This window comes from Lissotriton vulgaris, chromosome 6, assembly GCF_964263255.1.
Source record: "Lissotriton vulgaris chromosome 6, aLisVul1.2, whole genome shotgun sequence".
NCBI lineage: Eukaryota > Metazoa > Chordata > Amphibia > Caudata > Salamandridae > Lissotriton > Lissotriton vulgaris.
The window spans coordinates 412,167,716-412,194,322 of record NC_141694.1 but is presented as its reverse complement, the minus strand read 5'-3'; the positions used below and the strand labels follow the sequence as shown (position 1 = coordinate 412,194,322).

The 26,607-nt window shown below is 48.2% G+C and overlaps 1 protein-coding gene across 2 annotated transcripts in view; it reads right to left on the bottom strand.

The window, feature by feature from the left end:
* The window catches only part of FBXO9 (F-box protein 9), a 373,518-nt gene that overhangs the window by 236,796 nt on the left and 110,115 nt on the right, over positions 1 to 26,607 (bottom strand). For both annotated transcript variants that reach the window (XM_086926428.1, XM_086926427.1), the window contains exons 5-6: positions 10,462 to 10,561; positions 9,366 to 9,496 (exon numbers count right to left, since the gene is read on the bottom strand). In XM_086926428.1, coding sequence (XP_086782554.1) covers positions 9,366 to 9,496; positions 10,462 to 10,561 — 231 coding nt within the window. The remainder of the gene's footprint in view (positions 1 to 9,365; positions 9,497 to 10,461; positions 10,562 to 26,607) is intronic.

Below are 26,607 nucleotides of genomic sequence, written 5' to 3'. Positions count from 1 at the left end.
GACCTTCTTGGCGTCGGCGCGACTCTTCAGAGCGTCGACCAACTTCGGCGCCGACACCGACGCGTCGGGCGTCTTTGCCTTCGGCCTCGACACCGTAGCCTTCGGGTCGGCCATTTTGGCGTGGCTCTTGAGCTCGACGGCCATCTTGGATTTCTTCGGCGCCGAGGCCTCCGAAGTCTTCGATCCAACCAGTGCGACTTGCACTTTCGGTTTCGATACGGGTGGCGTTGACACCGATGGTTTCACTTTCGGTTTCTGCGCCTGGAGTGGTGTCGCACCAATGTCCGTGGCCGGGCCGGAAGGCGGAGCCGTGGGACGGGTATCGAGGTCTTGGGTAAGGCCCGAAGGCGATCCCTCGACCTGGGCCTTATAATGGTGGCTGGCCCCGGAGTCAGTGTGAGGAAGCTCTTCCTCCGAGCTATCCTCTACGGTGGCAATGGCCCTGTCGTCGTCCCCTACCTCCTCGACGACTTCCTCGAACTCCTCGTCTTCCGCGACGTAGTGTTCCTCGACCTCTGACGCCGGGTTAGAGTCCGAGACATCCTGGATGTCGTCGTCGTCAACATCCTCCTCGAAGATGTTCGCCGGAGGGGGTGCCGAACTCTGGGCCTGCAGTCTTGCGGCCCGGCGGAGCTTGAGAGTCTTCTTCGACCGGAACTTGGAGCAGGCCATACACTTGGCCTCGTCGTGGTCTGGTGACAAGCACTTATTGCACACTGGGTGCACGTCGATGTGCGGGTACTTTGAGGCACACACTGGGCACCTCTTAAATGGACTTCGTTCCAAGATGAAGTAGTCTGGAACGTCGTGTAGGCCCGTCCGCGCCGACAGCACGCGGAAGGGCAGCAAGTGTTCGGAGCCGATGAACAAACAACCAGAACGATAGACAATACCGACGCGAGTCCTAAAGACCTTTTGGTCTCAAGTAAAGAAAGTTAAACAACTATCGATTCCGACAGAGGGAACCGAAACACATCCGAACCCAATGGCGGAAAAAAACAATCTGGGGATGGAGTTGATGCCCATGCGCACTGTAGTCCAGGGGAGGAGCCACCTATCTCGTGATACTTCGAAGACTCTTCCAGGACAACAATGTGCAATCATCCGGACCCAACACTAAGCGGCGATCTATGCACAGATATGAATTCAGCAGCCCACATGCCTCGAACAGGAGGGTTAGAAGATAGAGCCTGGAGCTCACTCACTCTCCTGGCAGAGGTGATGGCAACCAGGAATGCAGTTTTAAGAGTCAGAAGACGAAGAGGACAAGTATGAAGTGGCTCAAAGGGAGCACACATCAGGTACATCAGAACAAGATTCAAGTACCACTGAGGTATCACGAGGGGAACAGGAGGAAACATGTGTGTGATGCCTTTCAAGAATCTAATTACAACCGGGGACTTGAAAAGAGAATGCTGATCAGGAAGGCTTAAGAAGGCTGAAATGGCAGAGAGGTAGCCCTTGATAGTGCCCAGAGCAGAGCCCTGCTGGGCAAGAGAAAGGAGGAAGAGGAGAACCTCTGAAACGGGGCAGAGAGTGGATTCACAGCCTTTGCTGTGCACCATGCCACAAATTTGTTCCACTTGCAGGCGTATACTGTTTTTGTGGAGGGACGCCTGGGTGCCAGAATCACATCACAGACTTCAGGAGGCAAGTCAAATGGCCTCAACTGCCACCGCTCAATCTCCACGCATGGAGGTGGAGACTGGACAGGTTCAGGTGGAGGGCCGTCCCCTGCTGCTGCGACAGAAGGTCCTCCTGAAGAGGCAGACGAATCGGGGGATCGACTGACATGCTGAGTAGCTCGGGATACCAGTATCTTCGTGCCCAGTCCGGAGCGATAAGGATGACTTGGGCACGGTCTCGCCTGATCTTCTTCAGCACTCTGGGCAGAAGTGGTATAGGCGTAAAGGCGTACAACAGCCCGCAGCTCCACTCGCGACGAAAAGCGTCGCAGAGCGAGTGCCACCTTGGAAAATCCAACGCGCAGAACGGATGACATTGCGCGTTCTCTTCGGTGGCGAATAGATCTAACCAAGGCTCTCCCCACTGCTGGAAGAGACCTTGTGCCACGTCAGAGTTCAGACGCCATTCGTGATCCATCATGCACCGGCGGCTGAGTTCGTCCGCCCTGGCGTTCAGGGAACCTGCCAGGTGTTGAACCACCAGGGTGATGCCCTGGTGTTCCAGCCATTGCCAGAGGCGCAGAACCTCCGGACAAAGGGTCCACAACCCCACCCCACCCTGTTTGTTGCAGTACCACATGGCGGTGGTGTTGTCCGTGAACACCTGCACTACACTTCCCCGGACAGAGGGTAGGAATGCCTTCAGTGCAAGTCAGATCACCCGCAGCTCCAGAAGGTTGATATGGAGCCGGGACTCAGCCGGAGACCAGAGGCCTCTGATCTCCGCCTCGCCCATGTGGCTCCCCTCATCCCAGAAGGGACGCATCCGTCACAACCACGTGCTCCGGTTGGGGTTGGGAGAGGGATCTGCCGCTGACCCAATCGCGGTTCGTGAGCCACCACTGCAACTGACTCGCAGAGCCCTCCGAGATCACGACGTGGCCGGACAGGTTGCCCTGATGCTGTGTCCACTGAAACTTCAGGCCCCACTGCAGAGCCCACATCTACCACCTGGCATGATGCACTAGAAGGATGCAGGAGGCCATAAGCCCCAGGAGCCGCAGCGTCAACCTGACCGAGACTCGGGATAAAGGCTGAAAGATCGGAATCAGAGCCTGAATATCCTGAACCCCCTGTTCGGGGGGATAAACCCGAAACTGCGCCGAGTCCAGAACCGCTCAGATGAAAAGGAGCTTCTGAGAGTGGCACAGGTGTGACTTAGTCACGTTGATGGAGAACCCAAGCGAGTGCAGGAGGTCGGTCGTAGTCTGGAGGTGGGAGACGACTGTTTGGTGCGAGCCCACATTCAACAACCAATCGTCGAGATAGGGGAAGACTGAAACCTCTGATCTGCGCAGATGAGCAGCGACCACCGCCATCACTTTCGTGAACACCCGAGGGGCGCTGGTAAGGTCGAAGGGGAGCATGGTAAACTGAAAGTGCTCGTGGCCTACCGTGAACCGCAGGTAGCGCCGGTGGGCCGGCAGGACGGGGATGTGGAAATAAGCGTCCTGCAAGTCCAACGCTACCATCCAGTCCTCTAGGTCCAGGGCAGCGAGGACCTGAGCCAAAGTCAGCATCTTGAACTTCTCCTTCCGGAGGAAGCCGTTGAGGCTCCGTAGGTCCAAGATAGGGCGTAGGCCTCCTTTGCCCTTCTTGGGTACCAGAAAGTAGTGGAAATAGCAACCATGTCCTACTTCTGGCCCAGGAACGTGCTCAATGGCCCCTTTGGCCAAGAGGGCCGTAACTTCCTCCTGCAGAACTTGCAAGTGATCGCCCGACATATGGTGGTACCGCGGTGGCATGGCTGGAGGGGTCGCCTCGAAGAAGAGGGAGTAGCCCCTTCGGACGATTTACAGCACTCACTTGTCCGACGTGATGGTACGGTGGGGAGGTGATGGCGGACCCTACCACCCACTGGCGTCGAATGGGCCTGAAATGTCGGACTAGGAAAGCTTAGAGGCAGATGCTGTGGGGGCGGGTGCGGACTGACCCTGCCACGGCGGTAACCAAGTCCGTGACCACGTTGAGACTGGTTTGCAAACGGTGGCTGGCTGGACGTGCGCGGGCGCCCCTTCCTTGGCCACGATAGGGGCGAAAAGCGGATGTTTGCTGGCTTTGGCTTAAGCCCAAGGACTTGGCTCTAGCCCTGGAGTCCTTAAAACGCTCTAGCGCACTATCTGCTTTGTCGCCAAAGAGGCGATGGCCATCTAAGGGCATATCCATGAGCGTGGCCTGGACATCACCCGAAAAGTTGGCGGACCTCAGCCAGACATGGCGGCGAACCGCCACTGTCGTTGCAATCGTTCTACCCAGCGAGTCCGTGGTGTCAATTTCACACCGGATCAAGTATCGTGCTGCATCCCGCCAGTCCGCCAGTGCTTGGGCGAGTCGTGTCCGGGCCTCCTCCGGGCACTGTGGCAGCACCTCTGCAACAGTATCCCACAGAGAGTGGGTGTAGCGGCCCAAAAGGCAGACGGTGTTGACAGACCGTAGCCCCAAACTCAGAGAGGAGAACAGTTTTTTCCCAAACTGATCATACCTTTTGGATTCCCGACCCGGAGGAGCAGTCGGGAATGAGGTCTAGGACGTAGAGGCCTGGATCATCAGGCTCTTGGGGGTGGGGTGAACGGACAGAAAGCAGGGGTCGCCCGGAGCCGGGCGGTGGCGTCGGGTCATGTTCCGATCCACAGGGAGGCCTATGGAGGGCTTGGACCAGGTGCCCATCAGAACTTCGGTGAGGGCTTCGTTAAATGACAGTAGAGGCTCAGAGGAGCTTGCCTGCGGTTTAAGCACCTCAGTAAGGAGGTTAGTCCTCGCGGCCGCGACAGGGAGCTCAAGAGCCAAGGCCCTGGCCGCCCTGTTCAACACCACGCTGTAAGCAGCCCCCTCCTCCCAAGCCACGGAGGGAGGAGAGATGAATCCAGTGTCAGGCTAAGTGTCTAGACCACGGGCATCCCTCAGCCCATCTGCCCAGTCCTGGCTCAACTGGCACTGCTGTGACAGAGGGTCCTCAGACCCCTCGCAGTCCTCCCCTTCATCCGTGTCCTGGAATACAGGCCGGAATGACGGAGCCGGGTCGTAGGTGAAGGCCTCACCCATTGACGCCTGAGATGGCGCCGGTCCGATGCCGGACCCGGACTGGGGTTGATACCGGGGTCGACGTCGTCCGAGGACTGCGCCGGGAGCGACACCAAAGGGGTCGGCGCCATCGTATGAGTCGTAAGCTCAACTGGCGTCGACGGGGATCCGGGCACGGATCCCATGGGGGCTGACTGCGTCTGGACCGAAGTCGCCGACGGCACCGAAGCATCCGACGGTGCCGGGGCCGGAGCCACTGGCCCGCTGAGGCCCCAAGTCGGGTCTGCGGGGCCCGAAGGCGCGCCAGCAGGCCTCAAAAGAGAGAAGTGAGTCCTCAAGGGAATGAGGAAATCACGAATCTCCTCCGGCGTCGCTCGCAGGCCAGGGACCAGAAGGTATGGGCCTGGAGGCGGCGCTTGCGGCTCAGATGGAGCCGCATGGGCAATGTCGCCCGATCCCGTGGCCACGTCGCGCGAGTGTAGTCCGAAGAGCGATGACGTCTTTTTGACTTTTTCTTACAAAGGCCTCGACTTACTTGGAGCCATACGAGTGATGACGCTGACTCGTCGACCGATGACTGCGGCTCTGCGACCAGTCCCTCGACCTCCTTCTCGACCTAGAGCGGCACGGAGCGGACTGCCGGAGCTCGAGTAGCTTGCGGGACCGCTCCCGCCTAGCTTTCAACGTCAAGGACCGGCAGTCGGGGCATGACTCGTCGTCGTGGTCTGCCCCGAGGCAGTAAAGGCACTGACGGTGAGGGTCAGTCACCGACATCAGGCGGTGACCGGCCTCGCAAGGTTTAAACCCATGCATCCCTATCGGTACCGCGAGTCTATGATCGGCTCGAAAAGTGATCAAAAGAGATCAAAAAAGTTAGTCAAAAAATGACTAGAGTACTGCTCTTCCCGGATCTGCACTTGCTGGCGCGGAAAAAAGAAGAACTGACGTCAGCGCGCGAGGCCGGCGTCTAAGTACTCCGACGACATCATCCCGGCGATCACGACACCGATGACGGACGCGGAGCCGTAGACGACGCCTACCGACGCGCAAGGGTACTGCTGACGAAAACTTTCCGGATCCAGTCTGTCGCCTGGGGATATTCTAAGGTAAGGAATCTAACACTAACGTGTTTCTTTCAGATATGATGATAGATGCAATGATTGTCAATATGTCATAGTTGTAATCGCCCATTCTTAAGAAGCTGGACATTGTGTCCACTTTTAAGTCAAGTCTGCTGCTAATTTTCTAGTCCGTGGGGTAAATACTCCATGGGATTTTCCTGAAGGGGACCCAGTCTGCCTTTGCCACCCACATCCTCAATAATATCACCTCCCACCTCAACACCCTGTTAGGAATAACGCACAAACTTTGTCAACTTATCTCCAAGGACAGCCTCTTAAAAACAAAATCTTTCACTAGAACTGCTCACCTTAAGAAACACATCAAGACCAGGTCACCATTTGATTCCACATCAGATTAAGACAGGGAGAGTAATGCATAGATCTGTGCCACGAAGTAGACATAAGTTGCAGGTTGAGAGTGCTCCTGAAGTAGTTCAAATTGAAATGTGGTTTACATGTCTAATCTCACAAAGCTGCAAAGTTCTTCTCTAAACAGGTTACATGTGTAGCTGACTTGTGCCAATGCACAGAAACCCTAGCCTTTGAGAACTACAATTAACATTGAGGAACTTTCGCAAGTGAAAGACCCATAAATTACAAGGACCCATTCCTGTAACAGACAGCACAGCTATTGCAATGAAAGTCCACTGCCACAATCCATGGATTCATCTGACAGACGTCCGCCTAGCCCAGACCATGCCAGCCATCCTTTCGGACACCGAGCATAGGAGAATCAACCGGAGTACAGCCTCCCTCTATCGTTCCAACAATAGACAATACTTCTTTCAAGTTATGTATTTCTTGTTTGCTTTTCCTTCTCAATGCAATAATACTTCTATTCTAGCCTTAGTGCATTTTTATTTCTTTGATCCTATATCAACTATTACAAGCTTTCAAACTTTTGGAGCGGTGCACCACTCAGTATTGAGACAAGTGGTGGTCAATTAATCAATGAGTTTTGTGATATTAAAGTCTGGAATAATCCCTTATTTACAAAAATTGCCAGCCAACGTGTTTCGTTCATGAGAATGAACTTCTTCAGGGCATAAGTCCACATTCCCTGGTGAGGAAAGGGAGGTGTGTGGTGGTAGTCCGGGTTGCACGGGTGATAATCACAGAAGCGGACAGCTTTTCACACCGCCCAGTTAACAGATACAGTGAACCGGCCCTTACCACGGTGGCCCGTGCAGCCCGGACTACCACCCACACCTCCCTTTCCTCACCAGGGAACGTGGACTTATGCCCTGAAGAAGTTCATTCTCATGAACGAAACGCATTGGCTGGCAATATTTGTAAATAAAGGATTATTCAAGACTTTAATATCACAAGACTCATTGATTAATTTACCACCACTTGTCTCAATACCGAGTGGTGCACCGCTCCAAAAGTTTGACTTCTTCATTTCTCTGCACAGCAGTTGGCACTCAATGATGGCAAGTGCTGGAGTAGCTTTGTGCACACTCAATCAGATTGACTATTTGCAATACATAACAAGGGAACACCACAGGAAAGTGCGGTCACTGTGTCCGCCTTTGTTTGGAACTATAATCAACTATTACAAGCATGTGCCGAACTGTTGATAATGGTACTGACCATCACCCTCTCCACACTGCTTTATTTGAGAATATGTGGTATCAGCACATGCATAGTATAGGCATATCCACCACCAGTTATGTATGAACCATCATCCCCATGTTGCTGCAATGGGCAGATTGCATCTCCCAAAAGAAGTATCCCCAAATATTACATGCTGTCTCCTGCACATCTTTTTATGCAGAATAAAAGCACAGCTACAACCAACTAATGTTATCCTTGTAACTGCACACGTTAATACAACTCGATTTGACACCACCCTTGAAGTTCTACTAAAAACAAGAGATTGTGTAAAAGATATCAAGAATGAAGAAGGCAGGGCAAAAGAGGGTTCACACAGAGTGGAGAAAAAGGCATTTTACACTGAGGCATTTTGGGAATGTCTTAACCGTCATCAGAATGTAGTAACTATTTAGTTATCCCTCTTGCTCCTGAGCAGACTAAGTCTTAGAATTACGAGATCAGTGTTTGCAAATTGACAAATTGCACACTGGAACCAAATTCAATTGTAGAGCAATATCAATATGGGATGTTACCAAGACAAACGGTGACCTAAGATTTGATAATAGGCCAATGTCAAGAAATATGGGATGCAAGCATACAGAGATATACATGGACAGGAATTACCACACACCTTTGAATACCAATTAAATTAATACAGTTTTCTCTTTATTTCAGAGGAGATGGGACAGTAAGGGTGGAGAGCAATCGCAACTGCAATGACTTGAGGTGCCGCTCTGCACTTAAAATGCATAGCGGACCCTCCAGCCTGCTGGATCACTATTGGATGTGTGGGGCCCAGCTCCACATGCAGCTACCCCGAACTGGAATGGCCTCTGCTCCCTCGTGACTCTACACACCCTCTCCCTGGTGATACTAGGTGTGAACATCTTCCAGTTACATTACTTCCCATGGACCATCCAATGTCCTTACTTCATCAGCACCAGACAAAATGAACTACAGAATAGTATGGTAGAAGCAGTTTGGGAAGAAGTTCCACAGCCTTGTTGACTTTGGTGGTATTATTGCTCTTGATATCTCTGATTTATCAGATGAATAACATGTTGTAAAAGGAGGACAGCTAAAAGAATGGGAGGGGTCTTTCTGATTAGGAAAAGCACTAAGGATGTTGAGGGATAGAGTAGTGAGCATAAAGTGACCCCCCTCCTTGCCCCCAGTAGATGGGAAATATAGCTGAAGAATCAACTAGACGGGGGACTGATATAGGGAAATAATAGGAATACATTTTAATGAAACACACACACAAATATAAAAGCCCAAACCCAAATACACACATTTCAGGTGAGGGACAATTTTAAACCAATGTCAGTAGTGAACCGACCTAGGTTAATGAATGGATGTGCTGGAAAAGATAACTGTGGGTCCCACAAAAATACATATGTCATAGTGCACATTAGTTTTAGGAAATACACATAAAAGTTGCATCGTCAATTTAGCTGCGCTGAAACGCAAATTAAATACTTGACAGGACATCAATAATTAGTATAGATGTCACAGAAAATGTTACCACATCTCTCTCTGTTAAACAACGAGAGGCTGTCAGTAGAAACTGCTTTTGCATAGTCATGGCACATTGAGCACAGGGTGTACATAAGGGTGGATTCTGCCTGATAATCACTCGCTATAAAGAAAAACAAAAATGTGTTTGTGTTATATCACCCTTGTTCTGAGAATTAACTCACAAGAGTAGGCTTCTGCTTAACATGGACACATACACAATTCTTGGAAATATGTATGTGTTTTGGCAGTATCCTATCTGTCAAGCTTGCCATTTGCATCATATAGGAATTTGTAATCTGTGTTTTTTTGTAGCTCTCACAGCATATATACTACTGCCTGTAATCCAGAACGTTGAACTTCAGACTTTGGCCTGATTTTCTCAATTGATTAAAACCACATTATGGTCTTCGGAGCAAAGTCTCACCTGAGATGTGAATCTGATTGAAATCCAGTTCAGGCTGACACATTTTGAGTGAAGACTCCTGAAAAGACAGCTGCTGCTGGAAGTATGACATCAAGTCTGCCATGTTGGTTTCATCATCTTTACTCTCCATGCTATAAAAATATAAAAAAAATGTACATTCTTGATAAGGAGAACTACATCTACTATTGTTGCAAATGAGTGAGAAACAACACTCAATCAGGTGGGACAGATGAGGTGTTACATTTGAGGTCAAGCTTCACAAATTATTAGGTTAACCAAATAATGTTTATTTGTAAAGAAAAGTACAACAGTATTGAGTGTTAGTGGGTAGAATTCTTCATTGCGTGATACAAAAAAAAATACAAACAAGATTGAAATGAGGACTCCATAGAAAATACACTTGAAGTTGTGATGATTCAAATTTAAATTATGTTGGATTTAATCATATCATTTCAATAACATGGTTATATAAAACAACTTGCATTGAAGAACTATTCCTGGGCTTCCCACAAACTACTCATTGATGATGAAAGTCAATAAATACGCTCATTTATAGACAAAGGGGAAAAGTTCACAAGAGAATATACACATACCAGAGTTTAGAGACAAAGACTCACAAGAAGGAACTGTAAAGGAACACATTAATAACCTCTTTTCTCAGCTTTCATCAATGGAATGAGAAATAAAACCACAAGTCTAAATGTATATCCACAATTTGGTTGGACTAGAAGAAAAACATCACCACAGACTGTTTCTTCATCACAAAACAGGGGTTAGGACTTTGAACTCTGAGAACATCATTGAACTGAACCCTTATCTCTACTTTGCCCAATACAGTTTTCATTTTGTTTCTCAGAAGGTAAGGCAAGGAATGGAAACTACAATATGTATCGGAGAATGTAGAGCCCTCATTACTTTCTGTTCCAAACATTGCCTTCAGGGTCCTAAAGGATAGAAAGGGCAGTGCTACAGGTACGCAAGGGAACACCAGGAGTAGCAGACAATAAACCTGCCTACAGCTAATATAGGCCCATGCTAACCCCTAAACTAAATTAATATTTTTCAATTTCCGAAACGCAAATGAAGCTGTACTTACTAGCCTTTTCCTACTCCATCACCATCCGGAGACCAAGAATAATTAATTTTAAACTCAATGTCTGGCACAAGCTGCATCGCCCTGCGATAAAACTTGATGGCTGCAAAATAAAGTGTAATACATGTGGCTTAGATAAAGTAAAAGCAACTAGCTCACAATCCTTGTTGCAGTTTTATTGTCTCCTGTTTCAGGAAAAGAGCAGCTGCAGTCATAGCTCTTCATGAAACACTTTATATTCAAACCTTACACATGACATTAATATTTTTAATAAATATTTTAAAAATATTTTTAAAAAATGTATGGAGCATTCCGGTTCAAATGTACGCAGCTACTACTGTCAGACGTGAATCATAAAAATGCATTTAGTTTACAAGCATAAAAAAATTGATATATATGTTTGTTTAACTACTTCCAACTTCTTTGATAATTGAGCATACAAAGAAAGTTACTTTGCTGACGTAGACCAATCAGCAGCGGTAATGATCTTTACTTGCATACGAGGCAATGCATGTGGAATTCTAATCTTATGGCCTGATACCATTTACCAAGAACAAACGTAAAATGCTGTGACACTGGCAACTAAATCTCAATACATTTTTAGAGCCACTGGAATATGCCTGTAGTGTTTTCTAGGAATTACACCGTCATGGGGAATGCGAATTTCTAGACACATTTTACTTTATAAAAAGGTCAGTAATCCAACAGTGCCCTGCAAGAAGTATGTGATGCCCCATCCAGACAGCATGCATCAGGCTTGCCAAAAATGAAGAGTGTATTAAGAATGCACAGAGCAACTTGTGGCTTGACGCAAGAAAATGATGGTTGTTTTCTTAGGGAGTTCCTGGTGCAAAGGATGATCTGTGGGACAAGTATGACTTAAATGGCATATAAGAAAACGAGAGTGCATCAAAGCCATTACTGAACTCACCTGTATCCAGATGATGTGCTGAGTCAAGTCCAGGGAGTCTGGGTAGTGCGGACAATGGGGGTCCACTCCAACTCTTCCCTTTGTGTCAGAGTAACCAGGGCTCTACTGCACCACTGTGCTGTCTGAATGTCCTCTGTGATTCAGGAGGGAGAGTCTGGGAACTAGGGCGGCAATTGACATTTTATTGCAGGTGCTTGGGGTTTTTTGGGCATGCCACTCCTGCACCTTGAAAACTGGGTACTCTACCCACAAAAGCTCTGGAACAGAAGCATCTATTTCGAGAAGGCAAACAAATAGCCCATAAAACAACTCAAAAGCTGATTAAGCTGTTGCAAAGGAAGGCAGGCCATGAAGCAGAACACTTTGTACCGCTCCTTTAATCTTGGAGCAGGAAAGGTCTCCTCATTAGGATCTAGCAGATGATACAGGAACCAAATAAATGCACCAGAGGGAGGGAGGCTCTTTTTCATTCCAAAGATATGAGGAACAGATCGAGGATTCGACTGTAGATGGGTCACTAGGCCTTAATCCCCTTTAAATACGTTGCAGTGTAAATGTTACATAAGATCACAGCAGGGACTTATTCAATATTAGACAAGCTGAATGCAACTAACTTAAAAGCTGGAGATAAGAGTTAACACAATAGAAGGCACCACCAGCAGATAAGATCACTGGAGTTGGTGTCGGAAATAGGCGACACTGAAGCAATGAATAGTGCACTTCTGAAAAGAAAAAAAACAATTATAGACCATACTGAATGACTGCAGAATCCCATATGAGCGGCCATTAGCTGACTGTTGGATTTTCATCAGTGGTCAAGGGATCAGATCCTACAGCTTTCCTGAAAGACTGCCTGGAGGAGCATCAGGATATGGAAATTATTTAAATAGTGATTACATTTTTTAGTAGGGTACCTAGAATTTCTGCCCGATGTCAAGGGTCTCTAAGTGCTTCCTACAAGAATGGCTGAAGGAGCAATAGGATAAGAAGCAAGAGGTTTATTGGAAAACTCCAAAGCAATTTAAATAGAGATCAAATGTTGAGCTATGTCAACTTGATAATAAAGGTGTGGAAAATTCCCTCCCCCCCAACTCTGGTTTCTTCCATTACCCCTCCCCTCCCCCCTTCTCCCTCCATGCAGCAAAGCTATTCACAAGGAAAAGAGAAGGAGACCACTGGAGCCAATAGAAAAGCCATTCCAGGATAGGCTTGGGAGCCAACACGGTGCCTCAAGATTCATCGCTCAGCCTCACCCTCTTCAAAGCATACATGATCCCTCTAGCCAACGTCATCCAGGCACGCACACAACGGCAACAAAATCTCCTACGCCGATGACATGCAAATCATACTCTCCCTCTCGGCCAAGACCCCACACAGAAGAAACAAGTTCACCACCTGTATGACTGAAGTTGCTAACTGTATGAAAGCCAACACCAACTGTCTGAAGCTCAACACCAACAAGACATAAGTAATGATCTTCGGCAAGAATACCTCACCGTGGGGCTCCAACTGGTGGTCAGCAGAACTCGGATTCACACCCAGAAGGCACGCCAGGAGCCTCAGAATAATCATCGGCCACAAACTGGACATGACTGCAGAAGTCAACGTCATCACTGCTTTCTGCTTCCAGTCCCTGAAGATGAAATACTAGAAAAGTTGTCACACACACCGTAGTCACCAGCAAGTTAGACCATGGAAACACCCTCTTCACCGGATCACCAAGCAACTTACTGGGAGAATACAAACCAGACAGAATATGGCAGCCAGACTCGTCCTCAACCTCCCACATGGATTATAAATCCCGCCACACATCACATCAGGGAGCTCCATTGGTTCCTCGCACACACACATTCAAGGCCCTGAACAACTCAGGCACCACCTACATGAACAGTCAAATCTCCTACCATCATCACCCAGATACCTCTGCTCTACAAGACTCCTATTTGCATACAAACCACACATACAAAGAGCCAGATGAGGAGGGGGGCCTTCTCTTACTCCCGCAAGAAGCTGTAGATCTGGCTTTTCAATTAACCAACTTACCATAGGCTGGGATAGGCACATGCACTTGCTCACCGCCAGGATACCCTCGCCAGTGATAGTACACTTTACAAATACACATAACATCTGGCTATCCATGGCTTGGGACTGGGTAGCAGAAAAAATGACAATCCATAGGCCCGGCTTTACAGGTTGCTAGGAGCCTGCTAAGGAAGTTCTAGTGCAATCGAAATCTAAAGAACATCGGAGATGACATCGTCGGTGCCCCAGGTGCAAGAGGCCAGAGGAGGCACTGGCACATATACTGACCGCATAACTGGTGCACTGAGGCCCAGCAGGGACTCTCTGGCACCGATTGATTGTGTCTCCCTGGAACATTTTATCAATCAGGAATTTTATAAAGCATGTCAAATCACCTGTGAGGGTCTCAAGGCGCTGGAATTTCTAACTGCTTCATGGTGATCTGTTCATTCGAACAGCCGGGTCTTGAGTCCTTTCCTAAATTGTTTGGAGTGATGAGGCTGCCTTAAGGTGCAGAGAAGTAGTTCCAAGCTTTGGCCGCCAAGTGTGAGAAGGAGCGTCCTCTGCTGCTGCTTCGATTGATTCAGGTGTGTCTGCGAGGAAAAGGCAGGTGGATCGTAGGTGTCTGGTCAGTTGGTAGAAGGTCATGTGTTTGTTGATGTATGCTGGTCCTTCGTTGTGCAGGGCTTTGTATGTGTGGGTCAACATCTTAAAATGGTATCTCTTCTGCATCAGGAGCGAGTGTAGCTTCTTGAGGTGGGGTGTGATGTGGGTACTTCTGCGGAGCTCGAGGAGGAGTCTAATATGGTCAGTAGTCTCTTCAAGAGGTGCAAGATTGTTCCCACGAAGAGTGTGTTCCCGTAGTCCAGCCTGGGAGACAAGGGCCTGCGTGACAGTGCTTCTGGTGTGGCATGGGAGTCACCTGAATATCTTGCGGACCATGTGTAGGGTGTGGAAGCAGGCTGATGAGACTGTGTTTACCGGATTCTTCATAAACAGCTTGCTATCCAAGATGGTGCAGAGGTTGCGGGTGTGGTGTGTTAGGCGGGAAATGGGCGGAGTCCAGCAGGCAACCATGTGCCATTCCATGGCAAGGTTTTGTTCCCAAAGAGGGGTACTTCCGTGTTGTCTGAGCTGAGCTTGAGACACTTGTCCTTTCGCCAGTCAACAACGTTCATCATACAACTGTGGAAGTTGGCTTTGCTTATGGAAGGGACTTCTGACAGAGAGAGGATGAGCTGGGTGCAGTCGGCACAGGAGATGATGTGGAGTCCATGCGATCGGACTGTGTTGACCAGTGGTGTCATGTACGTGTTGAAGAGGGATGATCCTTGGGGGTGCCGCAGATCTTTTTGGGTTCCGAACTGAATGGATTAGCTGGGTTCTTCCAGTGAGGTATGAAGCAATCCATTTGAGGGTATGTCCCTGGTTTCCGATGTGGGGGAGTTTGTTAATCAAGATGTGATGTGAGACGGTATCAAAGGCGGCTGACAGATCCGCAAGGATGAGGGCTGTTGGTTCGCAGTGGTCCAAGAGGACCCTCATAGTGGAGAAGTGTGGCTCAATGGTTAGAGCGGCAGACCCGGATGCAGAGGTCTAGCCCGGGACCAGGGTTCAATTCCCCGCCTCAGTGGGTCTTGGGCTCAAAAATTCCACGGACCTGATAATTCTCGCCTCGGTGCCTATTCTAATAATAGAGTCCCACTCTGCAACTCTGGGCAATAGCTTGCTTAATCTCCACAACCGCCCCCACAACGCTAAGGATGCCTGGCCTCCACCCCGGGGGTGCCCAGGAGTCTCACGCCTCACAGGGAAAGCCAGGACGGGTTCCACAGCGGTATTCGTACAAGCGCCTTGAGACCCTTGTGGGTGAGTAGTGCGCTATACAAGTATCAATTTACAATTTACATTTATGTCGTTGGTGGTTGAAATCAGTGATGTGGTTGGCTCAAAATCCGAAATGAGAGAAGCCCAGGAGGTTGTTGTGTTCCAGGTGTTTGGCGACTTGTTGTTTGATTGCCTTCTCGAGATCCTTCGGTGGAAAGGAATGCAGAGAGATTGGCTGTAGTTCTACAGTACTGCTGGGTTGGCAGATGGTTTCTTCAAGAGGGGCCTCACTTCAGTGGGTTTCCATTCCTCAGTGAAGGTGGCTGACGTAATACAGTTTTTCGGTCTTTCTTGAGCTCATCGCCAATCGTCTTGCTCCCTAAGTTGAAGACGTGGTGGGCACAGGGTTCCGGGGGTGCTCCAGAGTGCATGGAGTTTATGATGAAGATTGTGGCTTGAGTTGTGAGAGGGTGCCAATAGGTGAGCAGGTGTTCGGGGTTAGTGTTCGTGGGAGTAAGCAGGTTGATGCTGTCAGCGGCAGGAGTTTGAAGTTTTCGTAGTTGACTGAGATCTTGTGGTGGAAGAAGTAGGCCACAGTGTTCCACAGTTCTTGGGAGGGGGTGAAGTAGTTGTCAGCAGCTGCGGGTTGGAGGACTCCTTTACAACGGCGAAGAGCTCCTGACTGTGGTTTGTGGTGGCTTCTATGCGGTCTGCTAAGGTGTACTTCTTGGTTTCTTTTAGGTGGCGGTGGTACTGGTTGAGTGCTGTCTTGAAGGTGGTATGATCTCCTCTCTCTTTGCTGGTGCGCCACTTCCTTTCTAGTTTACTTCAGTTACATTTGGTGAATTTCAGCTCCGCTGTGAATCATTTGGTTTCTTTGGCAGGTCCTTTGGATTTGGCTGGCTTGGAGAGGGGGTGACTGCATCAGCGCATTCTGTGGTCTAACAACGGATAGGGCTCACTGCTCCCACTTTCTCATTCTGTGTGCTCTGCCTTAAGCACAAGAGCTCATATTCCCTGTGATTACTTTATTGATGTTGTTTGAATTCAGGTTTGACCTACACAAGCTGGAATATGGTGGGGTGGGAGCGTCCCGGACGAGCTAAGGGCCATCCAACAGGAAGAAGCTGGGATTATAGTTCGGCCACACGGGGCTCGGACCTGTGACAAAGTGATCCCTTTCTTGTTTACTTCCTTTACATGGTTGTTGATTGTGTTGCATTTAGGGATTTTTTTGTAACTTGCATCTACTTGAGCACAGAGGGAGAATAGGCCTTTCTTTCAGTATTCCTACATGAGTTTTTCCACAGATGCTTCCAGTTCTGGAGGTATAGGTTGGAGGGGTAAGGAAAGTTTCATAGTTTATTGCAACTGATGGATTATGCTTTGTTGTTTTTTTTGCCGAATTATGTCAGAATTTTCTTTGACAGCCTATCACACGAAACACACGACACACAATGTCACCCACATCATATAGAGGATGACTGATAGGTCCATGGTTACTGTTCACACCAGTTACCACATTTTTCTTGGAAAGTTAAAGGTCTGTTGGATAAGCTCAAACAAAGCACTGCCCTTAAAACAGCCATACGCTATGAAATGGACATTCTCCTCCTCCAGGAAACACATCTAATAGGGACTAAATAACCCTTCCTAAATAGGTATGTTTATGATGGTACTTAAGGCGCAGGCTTTGTTAGAGGCTCACAGGGTACCGCTGTCTTGCGCCAGAACAGACTACCATTAATGTACACACACTTGGTGTGATACTCAGTATTGCTACATAGCCATTGCTGGGATCCTGGAAGGTTTGCAAATTTCTATTGTCAATGTGTATGCTTCTCCCCCCTGTTGTCCCAATCTTTGCTTGAGGGACTTAGCTACTTGATTTCACAGCTCCTAAGGGGTAGCCTGGAGGTGGGTTGGCAGATTTTTTATCCCCACAACAGTGGCTGCACTTTCTACTCCAGTGCCCATACTACACACTGTAGGTTAGACTACATCATGCTACCTGAACTGGACACAAAACACATCCTAGATGTACAAATTCTGGCTCAAGGCCTTTCAGACGATTCTCAGGTTAAGCGGACAATAGGATGTTGACAAGATATTGGGGTGGGTGGAGAGGGAGGAAGCCTCTTGGCGGCTGTCTACTTGGTGGCTAACTAACTTGAAGTTGAAAGACTATGTCCTCATTACAGCAGATGGATACTCCTCACAAAACGTATCAGTAACATCTAAGGTTATTCTTTAGGAAGCCTTCCAGCCACATGCACACAGCATAGGTATTAGTTATCTGGTGGGTCGAAAGAAACACCGAACATTAGAGATTAAGGACTTAAAATCCACCCTACCAAATCATTTCACCCCAGACCTAGTTATCCAACGCAATATTTAACACTTCAAAACCAGAATTCAACAGTTGCTGCATGAAGTGCTCCAGACATACAGCCATGATACGTGGTGTGGGCAGCCAGCTCGTGGTGGATCAGTGAGTCTTAGCTGAGTCTCCCACACATTATTCCTCTCTCTTTGCCACGCGCTATCCCTTAAATTCATCAGAGCTGGCCAAATTTGTTCACACTCTACCACTTCTTTCCCCTGGTCAGAGGGTCCAGTTGGAGGGTGGTATCACGGAGGGGGAGCTGGCGGAGGATCTGTCCCATCTTCAGGAGGAAATCGCAGATCAATAGATTTCTGGCAGATTTACCTACGCTTAGGGCTTTGCATTCCATCTCGTCAATTAAGGTAATGATTAATGCAGCGCTTTATGGTGGGATCCAGCCACATTATCTTCGGTTTGTTAAGGTCATAATGATCCCTAAACATGGAGCTCCCTCGAACCAGTGAGGGTCACGCCGTCTCATTTCTCTCATCAACCTAGAGGTGAAGTTGCTTCGAAGACTTTTGCATCCCGTCTATTAACGGTGATTGGTTCCTTCATCCACAGGGATCAATATGGGTGCATGTAGGGGAGGTCTATTAGAGAGAACACCTACAGATTTCTCAATGCATTAGCTTTAGTGGAAAAACTGTAACGCACCTTATCGCTACTTATGGTCCAGTTTGAGAAGACATTTGATTTGGTGGCTTGTGTTTACGGGTTATCGATTCTTCACAAGGCCAGTTTCGGCAAACCTTTTGTTAGTTAATTACGCCTCCGCAATACAGATCTAAAGACCAGGTTTAAACATGGATCAGACCTATTCACAAACTTACCTGTTGAGATGGGGGCAAGGCAGGGTTGCCCCTTTCGCCTCTACTCTTCGCACTAGCCATTGAACCCCGCGTGGTATGGCTTTGTGTTGATGTTTTGGTGAAGGACTTCGAGTGGACGAGAAAGGTCACAGGCAGAGTCTCATTTTGTCTAGATAACATATTAGTATTTCTACGAGAATCACAAGAGTCCAGAACAAGGCTTTTCAATTATTAGTTATCTTTGGCGGATTTACTGGTTCATTATTAACATTGCTAAATCAATGGTGTTCTGGATGAGGGTAGATACAGAGAACCCGCTTTGGGCCTCGTAGTTGATGCTGTCAAAAGATGGCTTTAAATATCTTGGGTATATATAATAGTTAACAAACTTGGAGCCTGGGAGGGTAACATATTGAATTAGGTCACTATATCATAGGTTGACATCACATTCTGGTCCACCCTCCCTCTTTCTCCTATTGGCAGAGCAACAATTTTTAAAATGGTGTAATTGCTACGGCTTCGCTACCAGCTGCAGCCTTACCTGTTTAGGATCCCTCTGCCCTTTTCTAAAACGGGTCACGTCATTAGTCCGGAGTTTTCTTTGGAGTGATGGGGCACCCAGGATAGCCAGAAGTAAGCGTAGGAGAGTAGGGTCTGCAATCCTATGATCACCCCCGATTTTTGCTTTTTGCTTCACTGGTTTACGACTTCTCTGGCTGTGGGCCTGCTAATCAGACCCACAGCCTTGCTGTTCTCTCACTAAAATTGACACGTGTACCTTAGGTGCATTAACCAATTGGTACTGGGCCACCTTATCAGACCCTGTAACTCAGGGCATAGGTGTACCCAGGGCCTACCAGGGGCTGCAGCATGTATTATGCCACCCCTGGCTGGCCATCTAAATCTGACACAACTGGCTGCACGACAGCTGGGGCAAAGTGGCGTAATCACCCTTTGCTGTAGATATAGTATACCTATATCTAACCCTAAAATAGACACATGTATTCCTATCAGTCACTCCTATGGCAGGCCTTAACAATCCTGAAGGCAGAGTGCTTGGAATTATGTGAGATGGTGCTCTGGCATGAGCTGAGCCCTTCTGCAGCTTGCGGAACCAAGTCCTAATAGCTGTTCTATGATAACGCGTACCATATACTCTTAAGTGCATTATAATCCTCGCGGTTATTTGCTATCTTTGGTATCGCTTTATCAAAACATGTCGAGTAAGGTGTCATACTAATTGGAATACTAACCCCTCGCCAATTCTGGCGATGGGGTTAGCATTCCACCCTTCTAGAGGGACACGACATGTATGTAACTGTGAACCCCGGTTAAAGTAACTCGAGCCTCAGCATCACAAAATGGATGCTGCCACCACAGACACAAGTCTGACCCCCTGCAGCTGGGAGTCCTTCCAGCAAGGGGAGCTTGGACAAAGGGTTTCCTGTCAGGGGTTGTGCTAGCACCATCCCAGACAGGGTTTTGTGTATCCTAGGTAGGCAGGGCTGAATAGGAAGGTGACTGCAAGTGGCACCCCGGTGCTCACTGTGCATCTGCCTGAACCAGTTCCAGGGGCACACCAGCCCCTGAGCTGGGGAAAGTCCGGCATGGGAGAGGGGTGTAACCACCCCCCTTCCTGGTCCCACCCATGGGCAGGACCTAGTCCCGTACCAGCCCCTTTCTTTAGTATAAAGGTGGGAGCGGGGACCCTTCCAAATTAGATCATCTTTGAATCCTGAAACTACTTTCTACGAAAGGAACTCAAGACTTCTTCTCAATATTTCTCCCTTGTGACTAAGGAGTAGTCACCCTGCATCTGCGGGCACCAACTAAGAACACTGCGGTTTGCTGCACGTCCTTCCTCTGGAACCAGACCGACCAGCACGACGAGACCCGGCTTCCCTGGCACCTCTGACCTCTACCTACATCATCAGCCCAGCTGAGATCCGTGGGTGTGACGAGACCTCGAGGGACCGGCCATCTTCAGAACTGCACGACGCTTATCCAGCACGACCGCCGAGGGATCCTCGAGTGAGTGCTTTGGGGTTTGAGAAGCCCTAACCCTGAGCAGCTCCAGCACCGAAGTCCAGCCCCCCAGCATCCACGAGATCTGCGTGGATGCTCTTTGCTGCTCACCGCGTTGTCCGGCCACTTGCCTGCGGGCTTGTAGCCCTCTTGACGACGAACGACGACATCTCCATCGCTGGTCTGGTTGCTCCAGACTGGCCCTTTGCTTCCCCCCAACAGAGGAGTACCCCGGACCCTCCTGGTCCACTCCAGACGCCATTTTGAGTCCAACGCGTGGGCTTGCATTTGCCAAGAGTTGTTGCCCCACTCCTGGGTCCAGCATCGCCGACAGCAGTTACCTTCGTGGGACAGCTCGCACCTCCATCCTGGTCGCCGACAACGCCTCCTGGTCCGAGAGACTGCAGAGCCCAGCGTCGCCCACTCATCTGGTCGAGGTGACTTCGTCCGGTGCCATCCTGGTGCCCATCTAATCACTGGCTAGTGATTCACAACTTGGTCCCCTCTGCTTACAGGTACCCTTCATCACCGATCCAGGCTTGGATCACATCGAACTTCATCACTGGTTGCCTGCCAGCAACTTCTTCTTTCAGGCTCCATAGACTGCAACGAGAATTCCCGACGTCTTTTCAGCCCTATGCAGACGCAGCCCCTGGGCTAGGTAACCTGAGCATTTCGGTGCTCCAGCATAGCTTAACTATCTAAGTGTCCAGATCCTTTTTCGTTTCAGCTCTACCTAGTCGGATTCGTCCGATAACACTAACTTTACGAAATCTAGCATCCATAGACTTTGTCTCGCATCCAGCGTGAGAGTGCACACTCTGCACCCGATCTCCCTAGGCCTGCTGTTCGTAATCTGAAGGTTCAGTAGTCCAGTCCTAGCGATCCTAAAGCCTTTGAGACTAGTTACTTACCTGCTAGTATTTCGCATTCTAAATAAATATACTTTTATTTTCATAACAACTTGTGTGGTGTCCTTTCACTTGGTGTTCAAGGGGTATATGTGATGGTGTAACAGCTGGCTTAACACGCCCTCTAGAGTTTAGCCTAAAGACTGCTCTTGTCCATGCTACTAGGATAGCTGGTCTAAAAGGTTGAATTACAACCAATCATCAATAAGGGTCGTTTGGAATGATACACAGTGATCACTAGAATAGTGAGCACTACATATCAGGCCAACTTCTCACAGTAAGTGCTATAACTAACTGTTTGATGGGTGTCTCGGTATTGCAGATGTTAAATGAATACTATGGAGCGGCACACATTTTGCTGACTGATTATTGGTTGCATTTCCCACAGTTGGATCTAGCATTCCTCACTGAGAGATAGGCAATGCTATATTTACTTCTACCATTGCCTTTATGGGGACCGCATTCTGCTGTCTGCTTCTCCAACAAAGCAGTGGGTTCAGGAACTTTGGGGAGACCCTCAGGGACAATATTCACCAGGGAGACCCCACTATAGGTATGGATTCTGCAGCCCTTGTAGGTTTCCAGTACTGGGACTTCACATACCCTTCCAGGTAGGGGATGTAATGGAGCAGACCCATATGGCCTCCCCTGAACAGCTGCAGGTTTCCTTTAATCTACACAATTAACGATTTTCCACTACCTCAATCTCAAACATGCTCTTAATCAACACATTTAAGAGTTTGACATAGCTCACAGAGTTTAACCCCTTGGACGCTTGGCTATCAATAGGTGAGATAAGCCACAAGCAAATATCCTTAATGTATTGTACTATTATGATCAATTCGACAGGCACGTTTGATTCATTCAGGACAGCATGGGAGAAGAACCTTATAAGAACCTTCTCAGATGAGGACTGAACAGATAATAGGATGGCCTCTAAAGTTATTGCACTTCATTATGTAGTTTCGATTGCAGATTTTGCATAGAGTCTATGTCCCTCTATTTAAACTGTGGTGCTTTGGGAGAGTTACCCCCCTTTATTGCCAGAGGTGCCCAGTACTGCAGCGCTTTTGGAGTGTGGTTTGTACGATACAAGGCGAGATGTTGCGTTGATGCCCGAGCTCGGAGCTTAAGAACGTACACTGCTTCAGATTACAGTATTTCACATTACTGATGATCTAGAATTCAACAGGTATAAGCAGGCTCACTTCCATTTGGGACGGTGGGTGGCGAAGTGAACATTGTAAGGAATGGGAGTAATGCATCATGCCCATCCCGGGAGAGGTGGGTAAACGGGCTAGACCACTGCATGGTCCTTGAACTCCCTGTTTACTTATAAAGAGGATGCCCGAATAAACATGCTAAGATCTGAACTGATTGGCAAACCTAAAGAGGAATTGTCGAGGGGAGTGGAGTGGCTCACAAGAACCAGGGAGTGCTGGATATCCTTATTGGCTGAGATTGTTCTGTGTTTTATGTGACGTTTAGCTGACAGACCTATTTACCCAAGTTCTAAACACCTGTATACTTTATCTCTTATGTGGAAGGTGGAAAGTAAGGAGACAATCAAGGGGAATGTTGTGTATGCTATTCAAACAGTGAAATTTCAATAAAATTATATTCTTTTTTTTAAAAAAAGGTTTTCTTGTCGCTCAGAGAGAAAGTAGGGAAGATGTTCCCCACCAAATTGACAGTAGTCAGAGATGACCAGCAATATATTTTCTGGGACTCCTAAGAAGGCAGATTCCTGAAAAATTAACCTGACCGCACAGTTGTTGTGTTGCTGCCAGCAAACTAAAGATGAGTCATTATACAAGACACAGACGTTTGCACTTTAAAATCATTCACAGGTTCTTTTACACTCCAGCCAGCATGGCTATGCTTAGCCTTGCAGAACGTTTGGCATATGTACGTTGTACAGCACTGGACGCAGACATTTTTCATCTTGCTTGACATTGCTCTCTCATACTGGATGCAGGTATTTGGTGAGCTAGGCGAAAATACTAGTCTCAGGCCTGAGATACTCACATTGGTTTCATTTTTGGAATATGTAAAGGAAGTACCCAAGCCTTACAGGAAATACACTGCACTGGGATTAGCAGTATGGCAAAGAGAAGGATTGTCAAGACTTGGGGTAGGGGCAACATACCAGCTGTAAAAGACTATGTAAAAGATGTAATACTGTGTAATAGCTATTCAGAAGTATATGCACTGTTATTACCAAAGACGTGGAGGTCTAGAGATATCGGAGACCTGCTGAGGCACATTTGGGACTGGAAGATAGAGTTAATATAAGTCATACTGCATACTGAGTGGGGTGTGGTTTGTTGCACAGTTTACAACTTGCAAGGTGCTATTAGATGTAAAATGCTGTCCATCAAACACTATGGTTTGTTAGGAGGCACATTGTTAGGATTTGATTTGTACTCAATATGCTGCCAACCTTGTGTATGAATTGGCAATAATAACTTATGGTTCTTCTAAATTTAAAATAAAGTATTAAAAAAGAAGTTAGTCTTACTGAAAGCATGGCAAAGCAACGGGTGGAAACCAAAAATAAAGTAGAACAGAGTGGGATGTCTAGTGAGATCTTAGGGTTGAGTAAACTGTATTAACCTTTCATGTTAGCATTCAACTTGTAGTCTTACTTAAGCATGAAGTTTTGACATCAAAGAGGGGCTGGTGACGCCTGATAGGAAGACACTGTTGAGACTGAGTAGTGGCATTGGGCAAACTAGAGAATATTGATCGCAAGAAAGGTTCTTCAGGATTTTAATTGTAATTTGATTTTCCTTTTATAAAGTACAACACATATGCTACTTACCAGTATGCATCTGTTCTTGGCATGTAGGGCTGCTGACATTCATATCTGTGCATAGATCGCCGCCTAGTGGTGGGTCCGGATGATTGCACATTGTTGTCCTGGAAGAGTCTTCGAAGTATGACGAGATAGGTGGCTCCTCCCCTGGACTACAGTGCGCATGGGCATCGACTCCATCCTCAGATTGTTTTTCGCCATTGTGGCAAAGATGGAGTGTAACACCGTAAGTGATGGCCATGCTAAGAGTAATTCTGAGTGCTGCAGCCGCTACAGGCGCCGGGGAGGAGGGCGGGCGATAGGAATGTCAGCAGCCCTACATGCCAAGAACAGATGCATACTGGTAAGTAGCATATTTGGTTCGAGGCATGTGGGCTGCTGAATTCATATCTGTGCATAGAATACATTGCAGTCCCTCCATTAGCGGCGGCCGCCTGTGCCAGCTGCAGCAGTTTGAAAAAGTGTTTTTAGAACAGCCTGCCCTACAGCTGCCTGCTGTTTGGAGTGCACATCTACGCAGTAGTGTTTTGTAAATGTGTGTGTGGTAAACCATGTGGCCGCTCAACATAGGTCTTCTAAAGGAATATTTCCAAGGAAAGCCATGGAGGCCCCAACTTTCGCGTGGAGTGGGCTCTCGGGGGAACCGTTAATGTGCGCTTGGCCTTTTGATAGCAAATCTGAATGCACTTAACGATCCACCTGGCTATACCTGCTTTGGAAATGGGGTTGCCTTTGTGTTGTGGCGAAAAGGCAACAAACAGTTGTTTTGTTTTCCTAAAATCTTTTGTCCTATCTATGTAGTACATCAGCGCTCTTTTGACGTCTAGTGTGTGGTGCATTCTCTCTGCCACAGACTCAGGATTCTGGAAGAACACTGGCAGTTCTATAGTTTAATTGATATGGAACTGTGAAACCACTTTAGGCAGAAACTTAGGGTTAGTACGGAGTACCACCCTGTTAGAGTGAATCTGTATGAACGGCTCCTGGATAGTGAGGGCCTGAAGTTCACTAACTCGTCGTAGCGATGTGATTGCTATTAGGAAAGCCACTTTCCACGTCAAGAATTGAATCTTGCATGAGTGGAGAGGCTCAAAGGGTGGGCCCATCACCCTGGTGAGGACCACGTTCAGGTTCCATACAGGCGCCCGTTTGAGTCCCACCAGAAAGGCTTTAATGGCAGGCACTCTGAAAAGCGAGAGATGCTGCCTGTTCTGGAGATAAGCTGCTATTGCGGACAAATGTATACGAATAGAAGCATAGGCCGGATTGCATTTGTATAGATGTAACAGATAACAAATGATGTCGTGAGTAGATGCATCTAGCGGGTTGATGTTGTGTTCGTCACAATAAATGACAAACCGCTTCCATTTTGCCGCATAACATGCTCTAGTGGTGGGCTTCCTTGCCTCCCTTATGATATCCATACAGTCAGGAGGCAAGTTGAAGTAGCCAAATTCTAAGACCTCAGGAGCCAGATCGCCAGGTTGAGCTGTTGCAGATCTGGATGCTGAATGTCGCCATGGCTCTGCATCAAAAGCCTGGGTTTGAGGTGCAGCCTTTGATGCGGTACCACGGAGAGTTCTAGAAACGTGGTGTACCATGGTTGGCGTGCCCACGTTGGAGCGACCAGGATGAGAGTCATCGAGTGTTGCTTCAGCTTGCATGCCACCAGCGGTATTAGAGGTGCTGGGGGAAAAGCGTACGCAAATATGCCTGACCAGTTCATCCATATCGCATTTCCCTGCGACTGTGGTGTGGGAACCTGGCAGCAAAGCTTTGGCATTTGGCGTTTTCCTTTGTGGCGAACAGGTCTATCTTTGGATGACCCCACTGCTGGAAGTACGGCTGGAGTACTGATGGATGTATCTCCCACTCGTGCATTTGGTGGCTGTACCTGCTGAGCAGGTCCCCCCCATCTGATTGTCCTTGCCCGGGAGGTGCTCCGCCATGAGGAAGATGTTCCTTTGAATGGCCCACTTCCACATGCTCTGAGCCAGATGAGACAACTGTGTAGAGTGTGTACCTCCCTGCTTCTGTATGTAGTACATGGCCGTCATGTTGTCCGTCCAGATCAACACAACCTTGTTGCACAGATGTACCTTGAATGCTTTCATCGCCATGAAGATAGCCATCAGTTCCAGAAGGTTGATGTGCATCTTCCTCTGCTGTGCTGTCCATAGTCCCTGCACTGTGTAGTGGAGTACATGAGCTCCCCATCCCTGGAGAGATGCGTCCGTTGTCAGAATAATCTGTGGCACAGGCTCCTGGAACTGTCGGTCCCTGCAAAGGTTTTGTGGATTCCACCAATGCAAAGAGTTGTATGCGCGACCGGTCACCAACACTAGGTCTTTCAACTGTCCGTGAGCCTGATTCCACTGACGTGCTAAGCACTCCTGAAGCGGACGCATGTGTAGTCT